Source organism: Malaya genurostris, chromosome 3, assembly GCF_030247185.1.
Source record: "Malaya genurostris strain Urasoe2022 chromosome 3, Malgen_1.1, whole genome shotgun sequence".
NCBI classification, from domain to species: domain Eukaryota; kingdom Metazoa; phylum Arthropoda; class Insecta; order Diptera; family Culicidae; genus Malaya; species Malaya genurostris.
Genome location: NC_080572.1, coordinates 197555356 through 197582397, shown reverse-complemented (window position 1 = coordinate 197582397; position 27042 = coordinate 197555356). Strand labels below are relative to the sequence as shown.

Below are 27042 nucleotides of genomic sequence, written 5' to 3'. Positions count from 1 at the left end.
GAAATTGCGATCCGTTAGACCCAGGGATGCCAGGTCATTTTTTCAAATCTGTACTCAGGCCAAAAACCAGTGTGTGAAAATCTGTGCACATAATAGCACTGTACTTTTTGGTACTTAACTGTGTTTGATTTAAAAAATCTGTGATTAAAGTACGATTCAGATGATCCGGCTTCTTCCGTCACCGTCACCGGAACGTCACCGTCATTCTGATTCACACGATCCGGTTTCCTATCCGTGTCCGTCATGTCATTTTATTACACGCAGAATTTGAAGAACTTAGTTTCGCACAATTTTATTCCACTAATACAAAACCTGGGAGCTTTTGAAGCCAATCGATCTGTTGTTTTCCTACCTTTTAATCGAATAAATAACTTCCAAAATTAACTAGAAAGATGAACAAACAAAACAATCAGTTCCACTCAACAACGTAACGTACTTCGCAAAACTACTGATAAGTTTAATTACTTATATGTGGTATATTTTGTTTAAGAGTGGGATCTTGACACCGAATACATACATAACAAACGTCAGCTGATTACGGTATTCATATGAATCGTGCATGTGTGCGATAATCACAGTCCGTCAAATATTCTTTCGGAGAAATGTTGACGGAGCTTGCCGTTGACGGACGTTGACGTTCCGGATCTCTGCTGGATCGTGTGAATGCGCAAATGGAAAACTCATTTGACTAATTTTGACGGAGGCTGACGTTCCGGTGACGGTGACGGAAGAAGCCGGATCGTCTGAATCGTACATAAGTTCAGAATCTGTGAAAATCTGTCATCATTTCCACAAATCTGATAATATCTGTGCAAGAGTTTAAAATCTGTGAACCTGGCATCCCTAGATAGAGCGTTACTGAAGAGCATAACGCTTCAATACACACTGAAAAAATCATCACACGAAAATGTATTATGTTGGGATATTTGAAAAGGGCGTATATTACATCAGTAATTTGGGGCAATTGTTTTTCGAGTAATTTTTATTTTTCGTTTTATGAAAGGAGTTGAAGTCTGCACGCTTTTTGAACATAACTCATGGTTTGAGTTGCGACTACTCAAATTCATAAATTCATGTCAAAAATTGAGTATGGATTTGAGTAAAATGAACTCAGGCCGAGGGGGACGACACTAAAAAACTGCACTTCGCTTCGATTAGACTTTTTCACGCTGCATACGATTATGCACACTTTGCTTCTCTTTGCTACACATAGTAACGGTTGAATATGGATCGATCGTCTTTTCATGGATTTTTGCTGGTTAAAAACATAATCATGGAGATATGATGTATCGTAATAGGCCATGAAACCTGAAAGTTGCAAATGTCACATGAAGATGCCAGATGCAGACAGCTCGGAGAGTTGTGAACTATCGTCCTGTAAAATCAGTTTTGTTATATTCTGGTGCATAGCTAACCCACACACCGAGAGCGTATGCTCCGGATTATCTGCCATATCCTATCGGAATGTTGGCCATTCTCGTTTAATATCTGCGTCATTTTCAACAGTTTCTATATTCAACTCGAACCAAAAATTATTATATTCCATCTTCATGCTCCCAGCTACCAAGAAAACAAATTTTCAATGTTGTTTAACCCTAATTTCATTTTACCAATCTGCTGACGAATCAATGTTGACACTCAGTGAATGTCAAGACCAGTAACAGAAACTTTTTAAGAGATCACATGTTCTTTGACTTTCTTTTACACGGTTAGAAACGCTTTTAAACGGATCGATCTAGATGTTTGGATAGATGTAGTTTTTTTCACTTTCCATTGACTTTTTGTATTTTATTTGAAAAAACCAGATCTGTCGTCCCCCTCGCTCAGGCCATGAGTTCTCTCGCATTTATTCATACATTAGAGTAAGCGTTTAGTTTTCAAACATATGAGAGAAAAAAATGCTTCTTGAAGTTTATTGCATTTTCAATATCGGAATATTCTAATCGAATTTCGGAATGCAATATTACGCCGTTTTTCATTACCGTTTCTAGATCCGGTTATTGAAACAAGGAATCATCAATCATAGTTGTTTTCAATAGAAATTTTGTGGTTTCAATTATTCTAATTGAAACTACCAACATAAGGATATCAAAATAATTCAATTTTAACTCCAAACTGGCCAAAAGGAAATGGTTTTGAATCACTTTTTTGAGTTTTCCATTAAAGAAAAAAAAGAATGACTTTAACTAGAAATCCATGTATATACATATTAACGAAGAATAATTTCTCTATTTTGAGTGCAAGGAACTCAAATTTTGAGTTAAGCTCACTCAAATTTTGAAAAAATATTTTATTCTTATTTTGAGTAAAAATACTCAAATTTCGACAGCTTCGTCACTTAAGGGGCGGGTAGGGTCTAACCGACGACACGACCTGACACTCCGAAGAAAAGTCGGCATTAAAAGTGTTCGTAAACGATTTACCACCGGTTACCATAAATTGAGTGACCCCTTACTAATATAAAAAAATAATCTTTTGAGCAACACTGTTCTAGTTGCTACGAACTAGTTACCAAGTGACCAGTGTTAAAATAAACAAACAGTGACTCTTAGCGTGAAATCGGATTGTCTACGAACATTTACAGCTTAAGGATAATTTGATGCTATAAAATCCCTTGCGAATATGTTTATTTTGTACAATATATTTTAATTAATACATAGGAATAACTTATTCCAGATTTTTGTACTCAAATTGGTCTTGTTAGTTGATGGCAAACTCGGTTTCCGGTTCCGAAAGCATTGGAAGTATTGTTCAAAACACTCCACATACAACTTGAATCGATATCTCATGTAAACGATAATAAGCAAGAAATCGGTGTAATGGATATGATTTGTTTGGTTTTTGTTTTTTTATATAATTAACTTATATTACTGTGCTAATATTTGTCTGGTAATAACATTTGATAGTAGGCTTTCTGTTTTTATTCTCTCAGAGAATTTTCGGAATCTTCCGTCATGGATAGGAGAGCTTTATTCCAGATGTTTCAATCGTTCGGGCTTGCTCTAAATAGATCTTTGCTAGTCATGAACGGTTGTTGCGTTAATTCAACACTCTAGCTATAGTGAAATAGATCGGATTTGTATATCGACATATATTGTTTTTTTTTCTTGTTTTTCTTTACACTTAATTGACTAAGACCAGAATTCATCCATCTCAGCTCGGTTTATACGACAGCTGATAAAAATTGTGCTGGTAGGAAAATTCCAAGACACGGTGACACAAGATTTTCCACTACAATTGAAACAAGCCTCTGGCAGCGGCCAAAATCGTCCTCGATCGAATGTTCGGCTTGTGGAATGGCATCAACATTTGTTTTGTTTACATTGTAAAATCTTATGGTTATGGTAACTGTTATTCAAAATCAATAATTTATCAACTTGTGCTGCCAGTTTCAACATTTTTTCTAGAGATTTCGTTTTGACATTACCAGTTACTGAGGGGTAGTTAAATTTGCGATACAGTTTCGATAGGCGAGTGGCAGGTCGTGTCGTCGGTCTAACACTTTTGAAAAATCATTTATTATTTTCTTTATATTTTCTTATAGTAAAGCATTTGAAGAATTTTCTGCGAGATTTTCAAGTCTATTGGAACGAAACTCTGGAAGTTATGGACCTTTATTTATGGATATCTCATTCTACGAAAAAGATTTCTTCTTCGATTGACTTCAAAACTTGACAATACATTCTTGAAATGTTTCGTTATAATAAATTATAAAAGAAAAAATATGATTTTTTGAAAATATTAGAACCCAACGGGCTCCCTGGAGTTATTAATTGTTTCCATTGATTTTATAGACAAAAACCTTTAAACGCGTTTTCCTCGAAAGCAGGTTTTGAAAGTCCGTGTCCATCGTCATTTAAAAACTACTACACCAATTTTTTTTTCAAATTTAGCAAACACTTTCTATAAAAAAAAACCACACCTCAACGTTTTCCTCTTCGTTGTTTGTTACTTGGAAGTTTAACAGCTACAAAACGTGGAAAATCGTAGTTTTCAATTTGAACAACCACCCAAAATTTAAAAAAAAAATCAGACAGAAACGTTTGGGGTCTAGAAAAACTTCTACTCTAATCATGATGCGTTCACTTTCTATTGGGATATTAATTTTGACTGAAAGTATAAAAAATATTACAGAAAAAATTTTTACTAAAAATCTGAAATTAGAATTTTTTGCAGGCTTTTTTTCAGTGTCGGAAAATAACTATCGAGCTGTCAATAAAACCATACTCTCAAACAGAGATGCCATTTATACTGATTTATCTGTATTATACAGATTTTTACATGCTCATACAGATTAATACAGAGTACAGATTTTATACAGATTTCCTCAATTTAATACAGATTTATACAGATCTCACAAAAAGTGAGAACGAAAAAATTCAACTTTTCTGTCTGAGCTATGTTTTAGTATTTGATTACAGGGATGAGATAAAAATCTTTCAATCAACGGACAAATCACAAATTAATATGGAAATCAGTTGTGAAATCCATTTGTATTATAATTTGAAACCAAGGATGGCTTTTATCGTATCAAACAACTCTTCACACGATTCAATCAGTGCCATCAAAGAGAGACGAATATCATCGCAGCAACAAAAATTCGACATGGTTGGTTTAACACACGAGTGCGAGAACGAATTTCTTACGATGACCTGTCTGAGAATCAAAGGTTATCTCGCTGCTGTGGGAATTCTCTCTGAAGCAACAAACGGTCTCTTATTCTCGTCTCTCGATCAGATTCTACATGGGCAGTGGATAATTGCGATGGAATCATTTCGACCATCCCAGGACAAAAGGGCCTAACTGCAAATGACACTTTCTCTTTGTTTACTTTTTCTTTCACGATTTACCGAACTGATTTTATATTTGACGCTTTACTCTTCGCAAAACTTTCAAGGTAAAACTACAAGGAGCAGAGAAATGTAGAAAAATTCTCTCACGGTTCATGCATGGAGAGACACGAGTTTTTGTAGCATCTTCTATCGGATTGAAAATGTTGTATACAATATAGAAAAATATCGAGCAGCTTCTGTCAAATTTTTGGCAATCACCAACACTGTTTGAAACCAATTTGAACTGATATTCAAGGAAGTAATGGCATCATGAAATTTTACTGTTGCATATTGGGCGTTGAAATTCCATGTCAAATTATGAAGTCAACGATTTCAAACTAGATAAATATATGGAATTACAATTCAATTGTTGTGAATAAAAAAAAATTAAAAAAAACTATGAAATTTCGTCGTTGAATACTTTTGTGAGCGCAGCAATGACTGATTAAATGTATCATCCTACAACCACAATTTATTGGAATAATATCTTTTGGCATCATTTTGTTGTAAGAAATTCATTTTATTAGTGAATACAGATTAATACAGATTTTTTATACATAGCAATACAGATTTTCTATGAAAATATCTGGCATCTCTGCTCCCAAACAAGACTATTTTGAACAATGACAAAATAACTGCTCGATTATTAAATTTTAACTAAAAGTAAAAACCATTTGTCGGGTTCGGGTCGAGTACGGGTGCCGATTTTTTTCAATCAAACCTAAGACAAGACCTGACATCTGGGGGGGCTGCTTTTGTTCCAAAATGGACCAGTTTCTGATTGGCTGATTTTGATGTTGCCACCTGCACATTGTGAAAAGAAAAAACTTTTGCAGGGTACGCGAGCAATGATGCCAAGTATAAAGAAAATCAGAAAACAAATTCATTAAAATGTATAATTTTAGCTCACCAATGAAAATGAAAATTTTCGGAGAATGTTTCACTTTTTTTTTAATCTCTTTGGTAATAAATGTTTATAGTGGCAGGCTGTGTAATTAAAATAGGCATCAAGCCGTTTTTCTTTTTAGTGAATTAAAGTGTAACCAAAAAAGATTTGTTAAATTAGTGTAAACTCGAAAGTGTGTTTAGTTTTACGAGAAGAATGAACTGTTGTGTTCCACACTGTGGTCGCATTAAGCATTTCTATCCAAACCTGAATTTTTCCTGTTTCCTAAAGATCCGGTAATACGTCAACAATGGATCCGATTTTTCATTCAACATGAGATATTTCGTGTTTTGTCATCAAAGCTCAATTAATTGTTTTTAAGCATTAATATATAATAAAGAAATGCATTCACCAAAACATGTTTTATGCTTATTTCAAATCAAAAACCTAAAGTCTAAAAATTTAAATGTAATATTTTTTTCCTAGAACAGTTAAAAAAAATATCTGTAAATATGGCTACACTGTAGCCGATACGTTGGTATTTATTCCACAGGGCGAAAATGACGAGAAGGATGATTCGGAAGGAAGAATAAGAAGCCAGTTGTCAGGTCTTGTCTTAGAATCAAACGGGTACGGATAGATTTTTTTTATCGGGTACGGGTCGGGTTCGGGTTTGGGAAGAAATTACTTTCGGGTAAGGGTAAACATTTTTTTTATGTGCTATTGGCCATTGATCAAGTTCAAAGATCAAATGGCTGACACTTCTGGTTCCGGAGATATCGACCGTCCCACGACAAAAGGGCCTAACTGCAAATGACGGTTTCTCTTTGTTTACTTTTTCTTTCACGATTTACCGAACGGATTTTATGTTTGACGCTTTACTCTTCGTAAAACTTTCAAAATAAAGCTACAATCTTTCGATTTATATTGGAAACGTTAGAGAATTTGCAATAATGGCTCCGTAATAATCAAAAGAGAAAGTAAACAAAGAGAGGCTCTCATTTGCAGTTAGACCCTTTTGCCGTGGGACGGTCGATATGGCGTAATCGACAAATTCCAGTGTTTTTGAATGCAGCCAAATCACTCAGAGATGAAAGAATCGATTTCGAAAGTCTTAGGCGCGTTTGAAAGCTACTATCACGTTATTCGAAAAGCTCTCAATACTAATGACCGAGGATAGAATCTTGCAAATGTTTTTTTGAGACTATTTAAATGGCAAGAGAAAGGCATTATCCTAGCACTAGGTGGATACGGAAGGGTGATGCCCACCTATTGAGAATGGATTTTTTCACTTTAGGTGAAACTATCAACGGGTGAGCACGTTGTATAAAATTCGAGTATTTCGCAAGAAAGAAAGGATTTTACCCGTACTTAGACGACTCGACGCAGCCACGCAGCGAGATTTTCGCTTGTAGTCTAGTGAAAAGTAATTCCATTTGACTATAAACTAAAATTAACTGGCAATATAGCCTAAGCTGCTGTCCCATCAAATCGGCGTCATCTCAAGTGAAGTGACGCCAACCAGAACCAGAAGAAGAAGAGAATGGATTTTTCGGATTTTTTTGTATATAAAAGCAACTTCACGTGGGACACTTTACTGCGGAAATGTGTTTTAATTTCTCTTCTTTAATGCACCTTTTATTAATAAAGCCCCTTTTTATGTTATGATTTATTGCGCTTTTCACAACTTGAATGTATATGAACAACGAATTGTAATTATCCATTAAAAATTTGCATTATCTAAGCCAGTATTGCAACGAAACCTACGTTCGGATTCAATCGTTTGTCAAACTTAAACTTATGCAATAAAAACATGTCTGGTTTTATCCCGTACTCGTCTAGTGGAGTTCTCCGAACATAGTTGCTAAACTATGATAACGTTTCCTAGTTTCTATCCTGGTGCTAGATTACAGACTAGATAACAGAATGATTTGGACAGAGTAACTATAAGAGATATAAGAACGAAGGGCATGAAGGCTCAAGCAAGTGAGTTGTGTAAAGTGTAGGGAAGAAACGTAAATTTACGTTATTTTCTAGATGAATTTGGCTAAAAACTACAACCTTTGTTTCGGGGAAAATTTGATTTAGGTTAATTTGTGTATACATAGATTATAAAAGTACCAATGCTTGGCTTGTCCGTCTAACTCTAGTTTATTTGTGTTAGTTTAGTAGGAATTTAGCACAAATTTCAACGTTTGACTGTATACTTCTTTGGGAAGTAGTGATCAGTATTAAAGGTAAATGTTATGGTCTAAAAATGATGATTTTTGTTTTATCTTAATTGCTCCAGATTAGGTGATATATTTGAAGACTGTGAATCTCCTGAACATAATTACGGATAGTGTTAGTGTTAATTGCTTTCAATCGTTGCTATTCATATGTAAATGATTATTATACTACTCTTGGAGGCTTCCGGTCATGACACTTTTTTATCGATGCTGGTTCACTCAAGTGAGAGGATTTATTTAGATCGAAATAAATTACATACTCTGATTTGCCAAGTCTACTTGTTCATATATTTTCAACATAGATTAATTCCTTTTTACTGCTTCTCGAAGAAATCTAAAATGCACTTGAATGCATCTTGAGCAATCACAAAACCATTTGTATAAATAATCCACGTTGATAGTGGATCTAGTGTTGCAATCTTCTATTAATGCAAGCTAATTTAGAGCATTTGAATTTTAACATTGTGTTACTGGCAATACTATGAACCAGTATTGAATTCAATGAATGCAAATTTAAATAACCGGTTAATAATATTTATTTAATAATGCGAAACAAAAATCGTATCAAACGAACATTCAAAATTACAGTTTAAACAATTTAATACAACATTTCGATTGATGTACACGTATTATACAACTTGAATGAGATAACAAACCCCGCTTCATTAATTTTTACATGTATTGTAAACGCTCTATATTATCCTAAAAATAATTGCCACAAAATGTGCGCCTCGTTGAAATCATTTCCTATCTGCATCGTTATTTGGGTACCATAACTTTGGCTAAGCCTGGAAAAATTTCCGCCTGGATCGGACCGTACTGCACATTTTCACCGTCTACGGTCATATGCCCGACCGTCCCACTGCTCGGCTCAATCCGGAAGGCCGTCACCGGAACCATCTGGATATATTCGTTCTCCTGTGTTGGCAGGTGAGTTCCGCTGCCCAGCCCTAGCATAAACGATAGCAGTTGAGATCGACTTACACCGGCCCGGATAATTAGTAACCAAATTACACCGTCATTCAGTTTGGAGCGGGGTGCGAAAAAACAGTCCGTGCTTAAATGACTCTGATAAGCGGCATGGGCCATGACAAACTCGCCGGTTATGGTTTTCCAGTTGTCCGACACGGGAGCCGTCAATGCAGGAATACGCGATGGAGGCCCGTACATTTGTGCCATGTTCCCGTCAGTCTGTGTTCCCTCATTGGAAGCTTGATCACTTTCGTAAATACTGTCCACGGTGGAAAAATAGGTGCTTTTCCTGGAATGTGCCGAATACCAGCTGTCGATACGTGGCCGGAACGAGTCCATGTTACTTCCGGTCTCCAGTGACAGCACATCGCTAAAGTTTGTGTCACACGAATCACAGTTATTATGGCTGTCGCCGTTCGTCCCGGCTTGACAATCACTGCAGTCTAGAGTTGTGTTGTAACTCACACTATGCTTCAGTAATCCAACACCACCACCACCACCACCGCCGCCGGTTCCCTCCCGGGGCAGCGAATTAGACCTATTGGTAAGACTAACTAGCGCCGGAATGTAGGAGACCTTGCCCTGATACGTGCGTAGGCTGATCAGCCGATGGACGGACCATAGTGTGAACCGTTGACCTCCGATGGCCCTCAGTCGCTCGCTCTCAATGTCGATATCCGAAATCAATCCCCAGCCAACCGACAGGAACGAGAACATTATCTGTAAAAATTAAGATTATGTTGTGAGCAGATCTCCGTGATGTTACATGTGATTTACACTTGCCTGAGAACGTGTTTCCACTCTAACTACATCTAACATGGAATGTTTGCCTTTGACTACTGTTAAAGCTGATGCCAGGATCGGTTTTGTCTCGAACGGTTCACTAAACGATGGAGCAAATAAATGGAAAACATGCATTAGATAGTGTAGTTTACAACGTTTAGATAGTTACTTGGGAAAGCAAACTTGAGAACGATTTCTAGTCACGAAATGGAAAATTGTTGTCATTACAGAAAGGTTTATTTATTTTCACATACATATAAGAGGGAACTTGTGGAACAGCGAAAGACACTACACTGCTTCTAACTCAATTATCTCGATACTACGAGCAAACGAAATGCTCGCTCAACTTATAGGAAGTTTCAAAAGCCTTTTTAGCTTTTTCGTACAGAAAGTCTATGCAATCACTGATTTCTGAAGAAAAAAAATCCAAATTTTTTAACACATCACTCAATAAATCGTGTTTCTAAGTAAGGAAAACACAATTTTTTGCCAAAAATCGATTTTAGCCATGAATGTAATCAAAGACATCATATTAACAAAATATCCAGCTCTCACATTTCCCGAACAAATAATTGGCAACATCCTTTTTCGCGAGCATGTCGCCCTCAGGTGAGCCCGCATCGAATCTCATACATAGAAGTATAGGGGACAGAAATGTCAAATTAGTGCGCGCCAAAATAGCAGGAATGCGCACCCATACAATTGACTTGATATGCTGAATGTGATGCCGTGCGATGGCGTTGTTGAACTGAAGATTGATTTCGCTCGAAGCTGACAGGGTCTGATGTAATGTTCATCAAGAGCAGTACAATTATTGCAAAACTTCTCTAACTGCTCGATGTTGTGCTTGCAGAAGGGTTTGTCTTCTGCTTCAAAATAGTAGCATATTTAGGGGCTGGGGTCCACTAGGAGATTGATAGTACCTATTAGCTCTCTCCGGACTGTACCAGCCTAGATGCCGTGTGGAATCCGGCGGAAAAAAATGAACCAAGAATAGATCCACTGGGTTCCTGCTTCCATGTCGTAAAAGGCGACAATTGCAGGAGATTCTTTTTCCTTTCAGTTATCAGATATTTTCAATGTTTTACTTCTGATTACTCTATTTTACTAAATCATCTCTTTATTCAACCTATCAATTTCCGTCTAGCTTCGTAGAAAAGTTTTATTAGGAATGATTTCTTCTTCCATGTTATTGATTGTCTTTCAGGATTATAAAATGAATGATAAAAATCAACCATTGCGCGAATCCGTTTATATTACAAAGTTAATAACAGAGATGACATGTATCGGTATATTGAATACATAGTAAAAAACACTTGATATTAATATTTCAAACAGTAAATTAATATTTTTCTCGGTAGCCAGCTGCCCAGATCAACTAATATAACCAATTAATAATTTTAATAAATAATTAAAATAATAAAGCGGAAATAATAAAGAATCAAGACGCGTGTGAAATCTGTTGACCTTTGTTTGGTGATTTAAAATGATTTTATAATAACTGTTTAGAATATTTCAATGCAATGAATCAACTTTTTTGTCTAAATCATATTCGCTCGTTTATTTTGTATCACGTAGTTTCATTTATAAAAACGTGCTTAATCCACCTAGCAGTGAGATGATACCTTTTTTTATCAATCCGAATGTGTTTTTTTTTGCATGACTAAAAAAAACGCGAAAGGTAGATGCATAAACGAGTGACTGCATACTCGACAGCCGGCTGTCCGGAGTTTTGTCAATTTCGGAGATTGACTGTTTCGTGCATTATATTGCCAGCACAAAGTAACACATAAAACGATAATACTTTAAAACATTCTTGGTAGCCGGCTACCCAGAGCAATAAACACATGATAACATTATTAAAACATTTACTAACAAAGTATCCTCTCCTGTGATGCATGTGGGAATGCAGAGGATTCCTCGGTTCTTAGTAGCAACATGCATCGAACTAACAATCCTTTCCCTCCCAAGTAGATCTGCATTCGGACGTGGCCGGCGTCGGTATTGATCAGCATGCATGGTTCAATACAGTTTGCACAGTGTGAAACAATGTGTTATTCCCAAACATGTTACTTCAAAAAATCATTTTGCAATCTCAATTGGTCCAGATCAATAACGGAGTAGCAACGCACGGGCGGTCTCTAATGCTAATGCTAATGCTAATGCTAATGCTAATGCTAATGCTTCAAAATAGTAGCATATTTCTTTAAATTAGCGAATAGCCAGTAGTCACTGGGGGGCAGATCTGGACTATACGGAGGAATATTTCGAAGTGCAATTTTTTCAATTTAACCATCGACTTGTGAATCGGTACATTATCTTGGTGAAACAGTGTTCACATAGTTTTTTGTGGCTATACAGTTTATCTAATAACTTTTTACTAATTGTTTTACAAGATTGGTACAATGCGGTGCCTAAAAGTTACTCTAAAAAAAGTCTAATTTCAATGTGTATTAAACAACTTACAGTAAAGTAACTGGTCGAAACAATTAATTTGAGTGATACTGAAGCTCTGGCAAGAGTGTGTTGATTAGTGAAAAGTGTTATTTCTTGAATAATGCTGATTCGCGAAACTGAAATATGTTCAAGCAACGGATACGGCGAATACTGCTGGAGAGAGATATTGCTATATTTCATCTCCATCGGGCTTTTCCCTGCTCCCCAAAATAAACTCGAAAATAAAATAATTCAACTCCATTCAACTTATCAATTTCCGGTTAACTTCGGAAAAGGTATGTTTTCTTCTTCAGTCGGTGTTGAACAGTCGTTCGCACCGCACGCGTATAGCTCTTGACTCCTGGAAATTTTTTCTGGCTACCTAGTTTCATTGATTCAAGGCTTCAGTCTTTTTCAAGGCTACCTGAATCACTAACAGTTTTTTTAAAGACTAACAATTAGTCAGCCTTTCTCAAGGCTATACAAAGAGTGATATTAGAGTGACTAAGAAATTAATCAGTCTTTTTTAAGACACGGTAGGAGTCTAATCGAAGACTAATTTAGCCTAGTTAATTTAATTTAAAATTTCATTCATTTCAAAAATGCCTGCGTCCAACCGGAAAGGTAACAAACCTAAGACTGGAAATAATTCAATACGGAATAAATCACAATCCGTTATTCAACATTTTTCTAATAACATTCACGATCTTATAGAATCTGAATGTAAAAATAAAAGACAACGGACGGATTTCCCTTTCGTTGATCCTATGCCGTCTAACAATATTTACGAGATTCTTCCTGAATCCGATTGTAGCGACATAGAAGAAAATTCTTCAAAAATTCCCAAAATGGACGCTTGTCGTTCTGGGAAGAAACATCAATCTATGCCACCAGTGACGGTGATGATTTCCGACTTCAAAGCATTCCGGATTGAGCTTTCTACTTTTCTCCCGGAAGTAAAAGTCTCATTTCAAATCGGACGAAGAGGAGAATGTCGCGTCTTGGTTGATGGATTGGAAGATTACGAACGTCTTATTCGATATTTGTCCGAGAAACTTCATAAATTTTATTCATATGATATAAAATCAGACAGACCCTTCAAGGCTGTCTTGAAAGGATTATCAAATGATCAAAGTATTGATGAAATTAAAAATGAACTAAAAGAATTGCTTGGTTTTGCCCCTTCCCAAGTAATACTTATGAAAAAAGAGCGAATGGTACGTCTAAACCACGCTCTAGAATTACACAATACAAAGGTTTAGAAAAATGTTGTCTTCTTCCATGTCAGCGCATGTCTTTCAAGATTATAAATTGAATGATAAAAATCAACTATTGTGCAAATCCATTAATATTACAAAGGTAATAACAGAGATAACATATATCGGTATATTTCATAAATAGTAAAAAAATACTTCTATGTTTGATAAATTATTAATTTTTTTTTCGGTAGCCGGCTGCCCAGATCAATCAATATAACCAATTAAAGACTACCCCAGAAAATATGGAGGCAACCAGAAACCGCTGCCATTTCGCAATGGTTCAGAATCTGTCAATTTTTATGGCTGCGTCCTGTTGTTTACACTCTTCTCTAACCACTTGTGCAGTTGTTTATTCGTTTTCATTAGTTTGTTTCGAAATACGTGGACCTTCCAGCAGAACAACGTCGAAAAATTGTGTACAAATGGTGCACAGAACGCGGACTGTCACTGAGAAAGATAGCAAAAAATGGAAGAGGTAAGTGAAAAAGCCGTGCGAAATGCAATCAGGAAATTCGGTGAGGATAACACCTTTGAGGATAAACCGAAAACGGCTCGAAAAAAAAGGTCCTGCTAACCCTCAGTTGGATAAACGTATAGTTCGGGATGTGGCCAAAAAAGTGGGCACTTCGAAGTCAAATGTTCTTCGTGCTAAAGAACGTTTGAATCTTCGAAACTATAAGAAGCAGAAACAACCAAAACGTAGTCCGAAACAAGAAGCATCGATCAGGCCGAGGGTTCGAAATCTGTACAATACGATTCTTGCTGGAAATTTGAACTGCAGAATCATGGACGACGTAACCTACGTGAAAATCGATTACAAATCCTTGCCGGAACCACAATATTATACGGTGCGAGAAGGGCAAGTGTTAAACCAGTCCGAGACATCGATTGAAGTCGAAAAATTTGGTAAGAAAGCTATGGTCTGGCAAGCAATTTGTAGCTGCGGTAAGATTTCGAAACCCTTCATCACCACTGCTTCAATGAACAGCGAAATATACATCAAGGAATGTTTACAAAAACGACTTCTACCCATGATTCGAAGCCACAAGGATCCTGTTGTCTTCTAATCAGATCTTGCTTCTTGCCACTACTCGAAATCAACGGTAGAATGGTATACTACCAAAAATGTCACTTTCGTCCCAAAAGACATGAATCCACCCAACTGCCCACAACTTCGACCAATTGAGAAATTTTGGGCGTTAACGAAGGCAAAAAGTGTCGAAACTTGTCGCCAAGAACTTGCCACAGATACTTCTTACTGGACATTGTTAGGGGGAGAGTGTGTATCAAGTTTCCTTAACAAGGAAAGGAAGAGGGGAGGGGGGGAGGTTAATGACGATATTTATCTAATTTGAAGAGAATCGATAGTTTTTAAAGAACATATTAGGCGTAGAACTTTGCTTCCGCCGTTTTTTTTTCCAAAATTTAAAGCTTTATTGCGAAAAAGTGCTTACAGATTTATTATTCAAAGTATTGTCCGTCGCGACATTTTTCTCCCATCTTTCCGAAAATTTTCGGATTCCGGCTCGAAAAAAGGAGTCCTTTTTTGACGCTATCCATGAAGCAATCCATTTTTCCAACTCTACGAAGGATTGCAAATGTTGATCTGTCAGGCCGTGTGCCATCGAACGGAATAGGTGGAAGTCAGAAGGGGCGACATCTGAGGAATACGGCGGGTGGGGCAAGACTTTCCATTTCAGCGTTTCCAGGTACTTTTTGACCACTTTTGCGACGTGAGGCCGAGCATTGTCGTGTTGGAGGATGACTTTGCCATGTCGCTCTTGATACTGTAGCCGCTTTTCTTTTAGCGCGCGACTAAGGCGCATCAGTTGCGTTGGGTAGCGATCTCCTGTGATGGTTTAACCCGGTTTTAAGAGCTTGTAGTAAATTGTTATTAATCTTTGAAGGTTTTTTCTCTTCCACAATCATGTTTGTCTTCGATTTCGAAATCACCTATATTATGCGTTATTATGCAATCGTTTCTTTACATATTTGGTACTGGTAGAAACAATTGTCTTTCATTCTACACGAATATTTTGTACACGTGCACGTGAAAATTAAGGAGATATTAACAAAAGAGTAAGTAAACAAACCGAAACTCTCATTGGTTTATGTCTAAGACAAGACCTGACAACTGGCTTCTTATTCTTCCTTCCGAATCATCTTTCTCGTCATTTTGGCCCTGTGGGATAAATACCAACGTATTGGCTACAGTGTAGCCATATCTACAGATTTTTTAATTACTTTATGGTAAGAAAAAAATATTTATTTAATTTAAATTTTTAGTCTCGGTTTTTGATTTGCAATAAACATGAGAAATGTTTTGGAGAATGCTTTTTTTATTATATATTAACACTTAAAAACAATTATCTGAGCTTTGATGACAAAACACGAAATATCTCATGTTGAACGCAAAATCGAATCCATTGTTGACGTATTACCGGATCTTTTCGAAACCGGAAAAGTTAAGTTGGGATAGAAATGCTTAGTGTGACCACAGTATGCTGTTCATTCTTCTCGTAAAACTAAACACATTTTCGAGTTTACACTAATTGAACAAATCTTTTTTGGTTACACTTTAACTCACTAAAAAGAAAAACGGCTTGATGCTGATTTTGATTACACAGTGCTGCCACTATAAACATTTATTACAAATGAGATTGAAAAAAAGTTGAACATTCTCTGAAAATTTTCATTTTCATTGGTGAGCTAGAATTAAACATTTTAATAAACTTGTTTTCTGATTTTCTTTATACTTGGCATCATTGCTCGCGTACCCTGCAAAAGTTTTTTCTGACGCAATGTGCGGGTAACAACATCAAAATCAGCTAATCAGAAACTGGTCCATTTTGGAACAAAAGCAGATCCCCAGTTGTCAGATCTTGTCTTAGGAACTAGTTAGAAACACGTCCATTAAGAAATGTAGAATGCTAAAATTATAGGAGTGCATCAATCCTAAATCTACACAGATAATAAAAACTACCTTTTATTTAACATCTTTTTACTCGATTTAGAGTTGTTTTGAATCTTTTCTTTCATTCGTTCTCACTTTTGTTGTTAAAACAAATATAAAACAAAACAACGAGAGTTTCGTTCAATAAGAAAAAATTAAGTAAACCGTGTTCAATCTGAAATTGAGTCAATATGACTCAGCATAACATCCTAATCTGAATAAATAAAAATAGGTGCTGAGTGTTTAATTAATAAAACAAAACGATTTAATCGAAGAAAAATACTCTGAATAAAATCTGTCAAATTAAAACGGTTATGCTTTTATAAATACAAAATCACCGCATAAGTGTAAATTTTATGTATGTGATTTACACTTGTCATAAACATCCCCATACTCCTAATGTGCGTGCCCTGCGTGACTTCCGACACCAATTAGATGCTTCCGTCCGATACGGCACGTTGTTTCGCCTTAGGTGATACTGCTAATAGCAGTAGCAAAAAATACGGATGTTAACTGCCTCGTCCAGAAGACGAGAAAAAAAAGCAGTCACGCGCTCTTCAGAAAACATTTGCATTTCCAAATCATGGTGGAAGTCACGCGAATCCAGACCGCGCCGTTTCCTCGCATACATAAGGTTCTTCACCTTAGTTTGCATATTCAGTTTTGCGATTCGTGCGATTCGCTGCTGCTAGAACAGTTGGATAAATGGATGTTTCTCCCGGCGGAAAAGACCGTGTCGACAAGCTGCTAATTGTCGTCCACGGTGACATTCGAGAATAGGTTTTTTGATTCGAACGCAGCGCGGGGGTTTTCCAACTGACGGCGGTTTTTTTTGGGAATTTTTATTCAATGTTATTCAAGCTTGATATGACCTGAGTTTATGAGAAAATAAACTGAAAAACTGAAAATGATCTCTTGCAACTCAAGTGGTAAAGCAAACACGAACCCAGTTCTCAAACTCGGTACAGTAAAATGGCTTATTAAAATGGCAAAACGGAATAATAATTAGGTTTTGCTCGAACGTCGCAATAACCTCACAAAATTCACTGAATGAATATAATTTGACAGCTATCGGTGGTTTGTTTATGTGTCATCCTAATTAATAGTAAATAGAATAAAAAATAGTAATAGATAAGTAAACAAACCACCGATAAATGCCAAAAAATGAACTTTATTCGTCATGAGTTCATTTGTGTCGTCATTGTGCAAAACCTAATTTTCTGAGCTCATCAGTCAATCAGGTTTTGCACGATAACCTCACAAAAATGAACAAAATTAATCAATTATGACAGCTATCAGTGCTTTGTTTATGTGTTCATTGCGTTCATTCTTATTAGAATATGTGTTAATATATATGTAAACAAACCAATGATAGCTGTCAAAAGGTGAACTTGATTCATCGGCAGTTCATCGGTAGTTCATTCGAGTGGTCATCGTGCAAAACCTAATTAGGTTTTTTACCGTCACTGCTAACCTCAATCAAATGAACACATTTTGACAGTTCAGCAGTACTGTTTGTAAACATAGATTTTTTTGTTTGTCTGTTGACAAATTGGATGAGACCATTTACAGTCCATATAGCCTAAATAGAGTTTTAAAACAATTGTTCACGATTGGATACGGGTTGTTTTTGAGATGTATTAAATGAAAGTCACTAGTTGCAAAATGTAAAGATGATTGTTTGAGATGTGTTCTTCAATTTTTGTTTAAGCTTGCTTGTAAACAGTACCGCTAAACTGTCAAGGATGAATTCTTGTTCATTTGTAACGTCACGATAAAAAATCTAATTAGATTTTACACGATGACGACCCAAATGAACTGCCAATGAATCAAGTTCATCTTTGACAGCTGCCGGTGCATTGTTTTGCGACTGCAAATTAAAAACTGGAAAATAACGAAAAAGTGCCTGTTAAAAACGTGTTCCACAGTATCAAGAACTAAAAAAATTGCGCTGTATGCGTTTCCAGCATCAAGGAGCTATAGGGTAACAGAGGTATTTTGGCCACTTCATATAGTTTGGCCCACCTAACAAATTTTATGGATTTAATCGATGTTGAGTAACCCATGTTGCATCATTTTGACGTTAATCACTTTAAACTACCTACTGCGGAAGGGTTTTTCAAAGATATTACAACATTTAGTGGATATTTTTACAAAGTGGGCCAAAATAAAATCAATCCTAAAGTGGGCCAAAATACCTCTGTTACCCTATTTGTATGAATCTGTTTAGCGACTTGCAATTCTCAAATTCAAACGGTGAACCTCTGATGAACAAAAAAAGTTCATTCTGTTCATTTTGTGAGATTATGTAATGTTCGTGCAAAACCTAATTAGATTTTTTATCGTGACATCTTAAACAATAATCTTTACACTTCACAACTGGCCACGTTTATTTAATGGATTTCTGAAACGAACCGTACCGAATCGTTAACAAATGTTTTTAAACTCTATTTAGGCGATATAGACCGTGCACGTTCTCATCCGTTTGTCAACCGCTGAACTGTCAAAATGTGTTCATTCGATTGAGATTAGCAGTGACGGTAAAAAACCTAATTAGGTTTAACAAGATGACATCACAAATAAACTCGTGATGAATAAAGTTAATGTTTAACAGTTGTCGGTGGTTTATTTACATCTCCGTTAACACGAATTTAAATTAGAATGAACATATAAACAAACCACTGTCAGCTGTCAAATGGTGTTCATGCAGCGAATTTTGTGAGGTTATGTCATGTAAAAGGTTATTCGTGTAAAACTTAATAACAAATATGCCGAGCCAGGAAATACGTTTACGAAGACTTCAAAAATTGTGCTCGTTTCTGCAGAATCTATGTGAGCCGACTGTCTTCTGTCGCACTGCATCGTCGTTTTTGATGAATTTGAAAATATTCACATTTGAATAATTTCGTTAATCGTTTACTTTTATTTCTCTTACAGGTGTCCCTTTTGTAGACTTTCACAATATATTTCTTATAACATGTTGCTGTTCAGCATTTTAAGGAAGGTAATGGTTCACTATTCACGTACTCGTCCATTAGTTCAATGTCGCTGTTGCTGGCGGAAACATCGTTGTGGGGTTTTCCTATCTTACTGCTGTTATTTTTTCAGGTGTTGGATTCACTTGTACGGGCATAGGGCTGAGGCTCACTAGGAGACTGATAATACCTATGATCTTTTTCCAGACAGGACCAGCCTACAGGCCGTGTGGAATCCGGTGGTCAAAATAGTCAAGAAAAGAGTAGTTTATTTATTTATTCATTTATTTACAATCAACAGACACAATTTGGTCCTAATGATAATTCCTAATAATATTCACAAAATTTGTACGTATTCTGCTTCGTGACACATTAAAATCATATCCACTGTGTTGCTGCCAGTAGCCACTGTGTTGCTGCTTCCATGTTGCAAAAGGTGACAATCGCAGGAGTTTCTCTTTTCCTACTTTCGATTACCAAAGTTCAGTTTTGCAATGACTGAGTGGAAGCATATATTAAAGAAGCGAAATGAATGAAAACTCACAGAGAAAATGTTTTTTTTTTGGAAAAAGATACGCTCAGAGGCAAGACTCGAACTTACGTTCTTATGCAATCTGTGCTTACGCGTTTTACCATTTCCGCCACCCTGAGCTGTGGTAGACACAGTTCTACAACAGCACCGAGTTGGTAAGCGTGCATGGAACAATAATATAAATCCTAGCCGCCTCACGACCGGTACCCAATATCCAAACATCTTTTCTGTTTATCAGACAACAACACACTAGTCTTCTCGCTCTATATTTATTTTTCACTGAAGCACTAGGTAGGGTAGTATATATATAATCGATTACTGTCTTGTGCCAGTCGCAACCTGGCTAACGTCAGCGAAAGATTTAGTCTTAATTTTTAAAAAGAATTCGTTTTCTCACCTTATGCCATTTCTCGTCTTTCAAGACTTCAATTTGCATAAATCATATTCACTCGTTTCTTCTGTAGAAGCTATTTCTAATCAGAAATGTTTTTGGTAGTCCTTGTCCATTCTGCGATAGCGCGGAACATACTAAATCGAGCACGGATGCCACCTTCACTAGAATGTATACCAACAAGTATCCTCCTCCTGTGAAACTTGTATAGTTCGCAGTAGTATATGCAGCCTTTAGTAACAAGTGTTGAACTAACAATCCTTCCTATTTCCTACCCGACTTTCATTCGGACCAGGCCGACGCTGGCAGTGATCATTCTATTCTGGAGTTACCAGTAGAAGTACATTAAAGGGTGATTTTCCAATCCCACGACTGGACAATTTCAGTTGATCTTCATCAGTAACGAAGTGGCAACCAGCTTATTGCTGTTATTTTTTGAGGCGTTGGATTCAATGATACTGGTGTTTACATTGGTTGCGGATGATGGTTTCGTTGATGAAAGTTTTTGATTGTTGTTGATTTCTGTCCCCGAAGTACTGGAATTGCCCGGAGACGGTGTAGAAAAGGTAGCATTTCTCTTGAGCGCAGATGTATTCTTGTCCAGTTTATCGCAGGATTTACCGTAGTGAAATGTTTTCTGACAATATTGTCATGTAGTCTACTGATTGTCGTAGATGACGGGCGATTTACACGGAATCCTTGTGTTCTGACTGAAAAACCTTTCTTCTCATAAGAATGTTTAGCATTCTTTCAGTACAGACGTATTGAACGCACGCCATTCAGGATACTGCGGAAAAAAATTCTGCGCTCCATTTTTGACCAAAGAATCTCTTCGTACTGAGGCATAAATTCATATTTGTTCTAATAAATTCATGTTTGTTTTTATTTTTAGGGAACTCAATTACTTTGCACTCCTTGAAGAATGGAACGTATACAACATTATCAGTTTTGTTCAATTGAAATATACGCAGTTACTGGAGATCGAGATAAGTTTGCTCCTTCAGTTCGCTTTCTCATCTCATCCAAGTCAGTCGATAAAACAAAACCGCTTACGTTCAGGACAGCAGAAGCCAAGTACAGTATTGTGTAGTGAACAATATAACGTCCTCGAAATGAGTGAACCAAACGAACAAAAGGTACCGTCGCTACGAAAGAACACGATTATTGTTGACTTCAGACAGTGCAAAATTCGACCTTCGATACGAGAACTTGATGGTTTGCTTAAGGAGCAAATGCATCTTGACATTAAACGTGTGCATTTACTTCAATGCAATAAGACCAATAATGTTGTTTATATCCAGTTCTATAAAGACTTGGATGCAATTCAATTCGCTAAAGACAATAATAATGTGCACTATGGGGAGCATGAAAATATCAAGTACAACATTCCAGTATATATGGAAGATAGTGCTATAGAAGTGCGTGTGCATGATCTTCCCTCAAGCGTCATCGATCATTATATTCGCAAAACTGTGTCTCAATACGGAGAGATTCTCTCTATCGAAAAAGAAAAGTGGAAGAATTTTTTCCCCGGTATTCTAAATGGCGTACGTTTGTTACGCATGCGCTTGAGGAGGCCTATACCTTCATATGTGACATTCGGTCAGGATACAAGAATCCCGTGCAAATCACTTGTTACCTATGACAATCAGATGGCCACATGTCAATACACCCAAACCTCCATTTACGTAACTTATATATGTATATATGTATTAATATACGTACGCATGTGTGCAAATATTTGTATTTCTTAATACATATAAATAGTGGTGAAGTAAAAGCGATCATTTATATGTATAAATATATACACATATTCGCAAACGAGTGAGTGTGTAAGCATACATACATACATATATAAGGTTCGTAAATGGAGGTTTGGGTGTATTGCCAAAAAGCTGTCCACTACGGTAAGCCATGTGATAAACTGGACAAGGAGACAACTACACCAAAGGACAACGGTACTTCCTGCATACCAACCCCAAGCAACCCCAGTACACCTGTGACAGTCACCAACAACAGTGAAGCATCCCCTTCAACGAAACCATCCAGCGTATCCCCTAAAGAACAAAGTACACCAGCTGCAGTTAACAACTTACCATCCAACCAACCAGCAACTGCAAACAATGTACAACAAGACGCATCTACAGCAACTAGCAACGAAATCAACAACAATACCACCGATGCGGCAATGAATGACGAGACGAACCGCGAACAAACTGCCCTTCAATCCTCGCAGGTGGAAAATGGAAGCTCCTCTCCGCTTAGAAAAAGGGTGACAACGAAATCCAATACAAAAACAAATTATCTAGAAACTCAGCTAAATCGGCCACGTAAAGCTTGTACGCAAATAGGCCTGAATAAAATATCTTTTAAATAAAAAGTTTACTCCTTAGGCGAAATTGCAAGTTCTTGTACCGAAGCTCAAATTTTACGCACTTGCGATGACATCGATGCTTATGTTTATGTAGTTCCGGTCGTCCGCGGTTCATTGCGTCGACTGACTCGGGTTCGGTATGAAAATAAACTGATTTATCAGATTTTATCCAAAGATAAACTAAAGATTATAATGTCCCATACCATTCATTGAAAAGTTTTGGGTCAGTAATCGTGAAATAGTAGGCTCAGCAATAATGAAATTTTATTGACTCTTCGTTAACAAGTATCGACTAGTTCCAGCCAAATGTCATGGAATCAATACAAATTAGGAAGGAAGCAAACATATGTTTACAATCAGCACATAATGATTTCTTGTTTTAATTGACTTTAATGCCTCCCGGGATGAGGCATTAACAAATTAAATAAATTCTAAGCAATACTTCTAAGTAGTTTTTACTTTCTTATTTTAAGAACCACTACAAATGAAGCAAAATTGCTCAATACCATTCTTACTGTTACTTGATTTTGTTTCAAACATAAACAATCATTGTCATAGTTACGACGCATCTAGCGATCAAACGCTTGTTGTTTTGCTATGAAAGACTGAAACTGAAAGTGAACCGAACTCATCGAGGGGTCCCATTCAAATGATATATGAGAAATCGCAGACCACTCCATCTACAGTTTATCCGACGACACGACGTGCCACTCGTGTTTGAATACTGTATCACAAATTTAACTACCCCTAAGTAACTCGAAATGTCAAAATGATATCATTTGAAAAATGTTCGAAACTGGCAACCCAAGTCGATAAAATGTTGTTTGTCGAAAAACAGTTACCATAACCTTGGTTACGCATTCGGTTCCATTTATCAATGTAAACAGGAAACATGTGGTCTGAAAATATTTTGCTTTTTGAAATTTGTTCATATGGAGAAATATAAACGTTTGATTCAAGTGCATTTGATTTTATGCAGTGGAATGCATAAAAAAAAACAAGTAAATGTCATACTCAGAAAAACAAAACTATGTCACTCACAATTGGGTTTTAGTTTATAAATAATATCTATCTCCGAAAGATACTTAGCTGACTCTGAAAAAGTATGAAACTCAACTAATCGTAGATTTTGAGGAACAACTGAAAGCTCATTTTGGCATTAAAGTGTTTCGTATAGATATTGCGAATAATGGTTTATTTTTAAGAGTGATCTTGACTATTGAAAACTACTAGGTGATACAAATTTGATTTACTTGTTTTATACTTTTTGTACTTTGAGCGCTTTCAAAAAGATCCACATTAGTGCTTTTGCGGAAGTCCTTTCAGGGTGACTCTTCGCTAAATTTGTATTACCATCATTCAATAAACTAATACATAAGAAAAAAATTACATATATTCCTTCCGAAGCATTTATTAGGCTAGTTTTTTATTGAAATCTTTAATCTTTATTTTAAAATTTACTCTGCTGACGGATTTCAAGAAATCGAAAAAAAGAACAGACAGAAAAAACGCGTTTTTTTTAATTGCGTCACTCCTACGATTCAATTTTTGGCCACGATCATTGTGCAATAGGAACTATGCAAATTTTTAGAATACGAGGATTTTGGTTCAAATTTCATTTCTTCGGATAATAAGCGAATTGTAACTTAAGCTGTGGTCATAATGATTCGAGTACCAGCATATCTGAAAAGTTCCGAACCTGGAAATGGATACTCGTATCAAAAGTCATTAAAAGGAATAATAGCTGTAAGGTATCTTACCAAAATTGAAGGAGCTGGAAGCGTCCAAGAACTATTGGTAATGTTATCTGCAATTTTCGTTTATTTTCACTTATGCAGTGATATGCTAGGTTAAAAAATAATAAGCCCTAATCGGAAAAATAAAACATATTTTCAACTTACTCCAAGCAGAGCAATTTCCGAACGCAGATCAAATTTTCAGTTTGTTTGTTTATAGCTCCCAATGTTCCTTGGCAACGAGTTCGTAGCAACTTAAACAGTGTTGCTCAAGAAGATTATTTGTATCTATATCAAGGGGTCACTGTTTTTGTGGTAACTGGCGGTAAATCGCTTACGAACACTTTTCATTCCGATTTTTCTTCGAAGTGTCTGGTCGTGTCGTCGGTTTATCTTTGGTTTATCCTCGATACCAAAAAATATATGATTTCAAATTCAAAATAATTCTTAAAGTATGCCTTTCCTGAATGATTTTTTAGTATTCCAGACGATTCAATGAAATACGACACCGTTATCAATTCTTACATTTATGTTGATTGAACGTTTCTTGCTCAAATTCATGTACAAAATTTAAATTGCAATAACTTGTATCGAGATATAGACTTTGAACCAAAAATTATTTAAATTTGAAATTTTTCTTCAACTTCAGGGAATTAAAAGATCGTACCACCAATTTCAAAGAGAATGTAACCTCGCTGAGATGATAAAACTATCCCATTTAAAACTATCCCATTTTAAAAATTCATAACAAAATGTAAAAATTAGATTGGTTGATGCTTCCTTGTGATTTGAGACCAGTGCGGTAAAATTTCATTTTCAATTGAACAGTATCAGTTGAAAACGAAATTTATGGCCACTGACTGTCAGCATATCGATAGGAATTCATTTGACTTTTGCTGTCATTTTCAAGTGAAGCTCCCAGAATTCATCGTCAGTTGAATAATCGTACCTAGTCATTTGAAGTTTTACTTGCTCAGTTTCAAGTACAAAGTAGTCTAGCTGCTTAATTGTCTTCGCTGTTGGTAGTGAGCGAAAGAATAGAATTATAAATGGAGTAAAGTATTAAAAATGAAAACTGAAGGAGGAACTTTTAATTTATTGTGTATTCTGTGATTTATATTCCAGACAATATATTTTGGATACTTTAGTTAATAAGGTTTACCCAAAAATCTGTTTTAGAACCTTTTTATTGAACTGTTTCAACTAAACGTTTTCTTTAAGACAAGCATCTGATCAAAATGAATTCAGAGCTATATTTTTGACTGATATAACATTTGTCTAAGTGTTTTCAAATGATAAATAATCGCATGTTATAAGGGGAGAAGCTTTGCAGAATGAATAATTATTTCTACTGGCAACAGTGATCGCAAGGAATGTATTATTTATAACAGGGAGCTACCGGAATAAGAAGAAATTTATTTTTCTGGAAAAAGAAGCCAGTTGTCTGGTCCTGTCCTAGGTTTTTCCCACTGTGCAATGAGTCGATGTGGTTTATGAATGACCCCTGAAGGTGGGTGCTTTCGAGTTACATATTTTCCATGCCAGATAAACTAGACTTTTTTACCTACTTGAACACGAGCAAAACAAACTCGAAGCGTTCATAAAAATGACAGTGTTGGCGAATGCAGAGGAAAAACTAAACGGGTATGAAAACTAGAAGTGACAATATCATCAGTATTGCTGATACTAGTACAAGAATGAAGTCTAACGGTCGTCAGAGCATCGCCAGCTAGCAAATATCTATTTACATTCCACACCTGCACTAGTTTTTACTAAAATAAATAATGCTTTGCGAGTACACAAAGCTTTTATCTGCGTTTTTAAAGCCAGGACTATGCATGTTTCTTTCGTAGCATTGTTTTAATCGATACGATACGATACGATACGATAGAAAACGAGGTATTTCAATATTTCAACAGCGATGACGTCAGCAGAGTATTGCCGGGATCAAGAGATTGCGTCACAGACAAAATGAATGGTAAGTGTGAACGCAAACAAAAACGATTGCTTTATTCATCATTGAAAGAAATTTATTTGGGTTATAAGGAGGAATTTCCAGATCGAAATATTGGATTTAGTACATTTGCAGCATTAAGACCAAAACACTGCAAGTTGCTTGGAAGTTCTGGTTCACATAACATATGTGTTTGCACAATCCATGAGAATGTTTCATTAATGAAACATGTTGCTGTTGAAAAATATTTCAAGTATGATGATAAGAATTATTATTTAAAAAAGCTATATGTGACTCGTCAAAAAGATCCTACTACCTCCGTGAATGCAAAAGTTGTCCAGCGACACAAGATCTGGAGAGAAGCGTTTTAGACGATTTCGAGGAACGTGATTCTACTGAGATAAGATTTGAACAATGGGTTTCTACTGACAGATGTGATCTAGAGAAATTTGTCAAACCAGTAGAAGAATTTGCAGCATATTTTTGCGAAAAATTAGAAACACTTGTGACTCATGATTTTATTAAAAATCAGCAATCTGATTTTCTTAAAAAGGCAAAATCTACACAAAATTTTTCATTTGTGCTTCAGGATGCTGTTCAAAGCCACTATTGGAGCAATGATCAAGCAACCATTCATCCGTTTGAAATTTGTTATAGAGAATCAGAAGAGCTTAATTTCAGAAGTGCTTATGCACGATACCATCGCGGTTCAAGTGTTTATTTCACACTTA

The 27042-nt window shown here is 36.2% G+C and overlaps 1 protein-coding gene across 5 annotated transcripts in view; it reads right to left on the bottom strand.

Moving 5' to 3' along the window:
- Positions 1–7311: 7311 nt before the first annotated feature.
- LOC131434427 (sphingosine kinase 2-like) overlaps positions 7312–27042 on the bottom strand; it is a 70198-nt gene continuing 50467 nt past the window's right edge. For all 5 annotated transcript variants that reach the window (XM_058601122.1, XM_058601125.1, XM_058601123.1 and 2 more), the window contains exons 3-4: positions 9702–9801; positions 7312–9638 (exon numbers count right to left, since the gene is read on the bottom strand). In XM_058601122.1, the coding sequence (XP_058457105.1) occupies positions 8706–9638; positions 9702–9801 (1033 nt within the window). In that variant the 3' untranslated portion in view covers positions 7312–8705. The remainder of the gene's footprint in view (positions 9639–9701; positions 9802–27042) is intronic.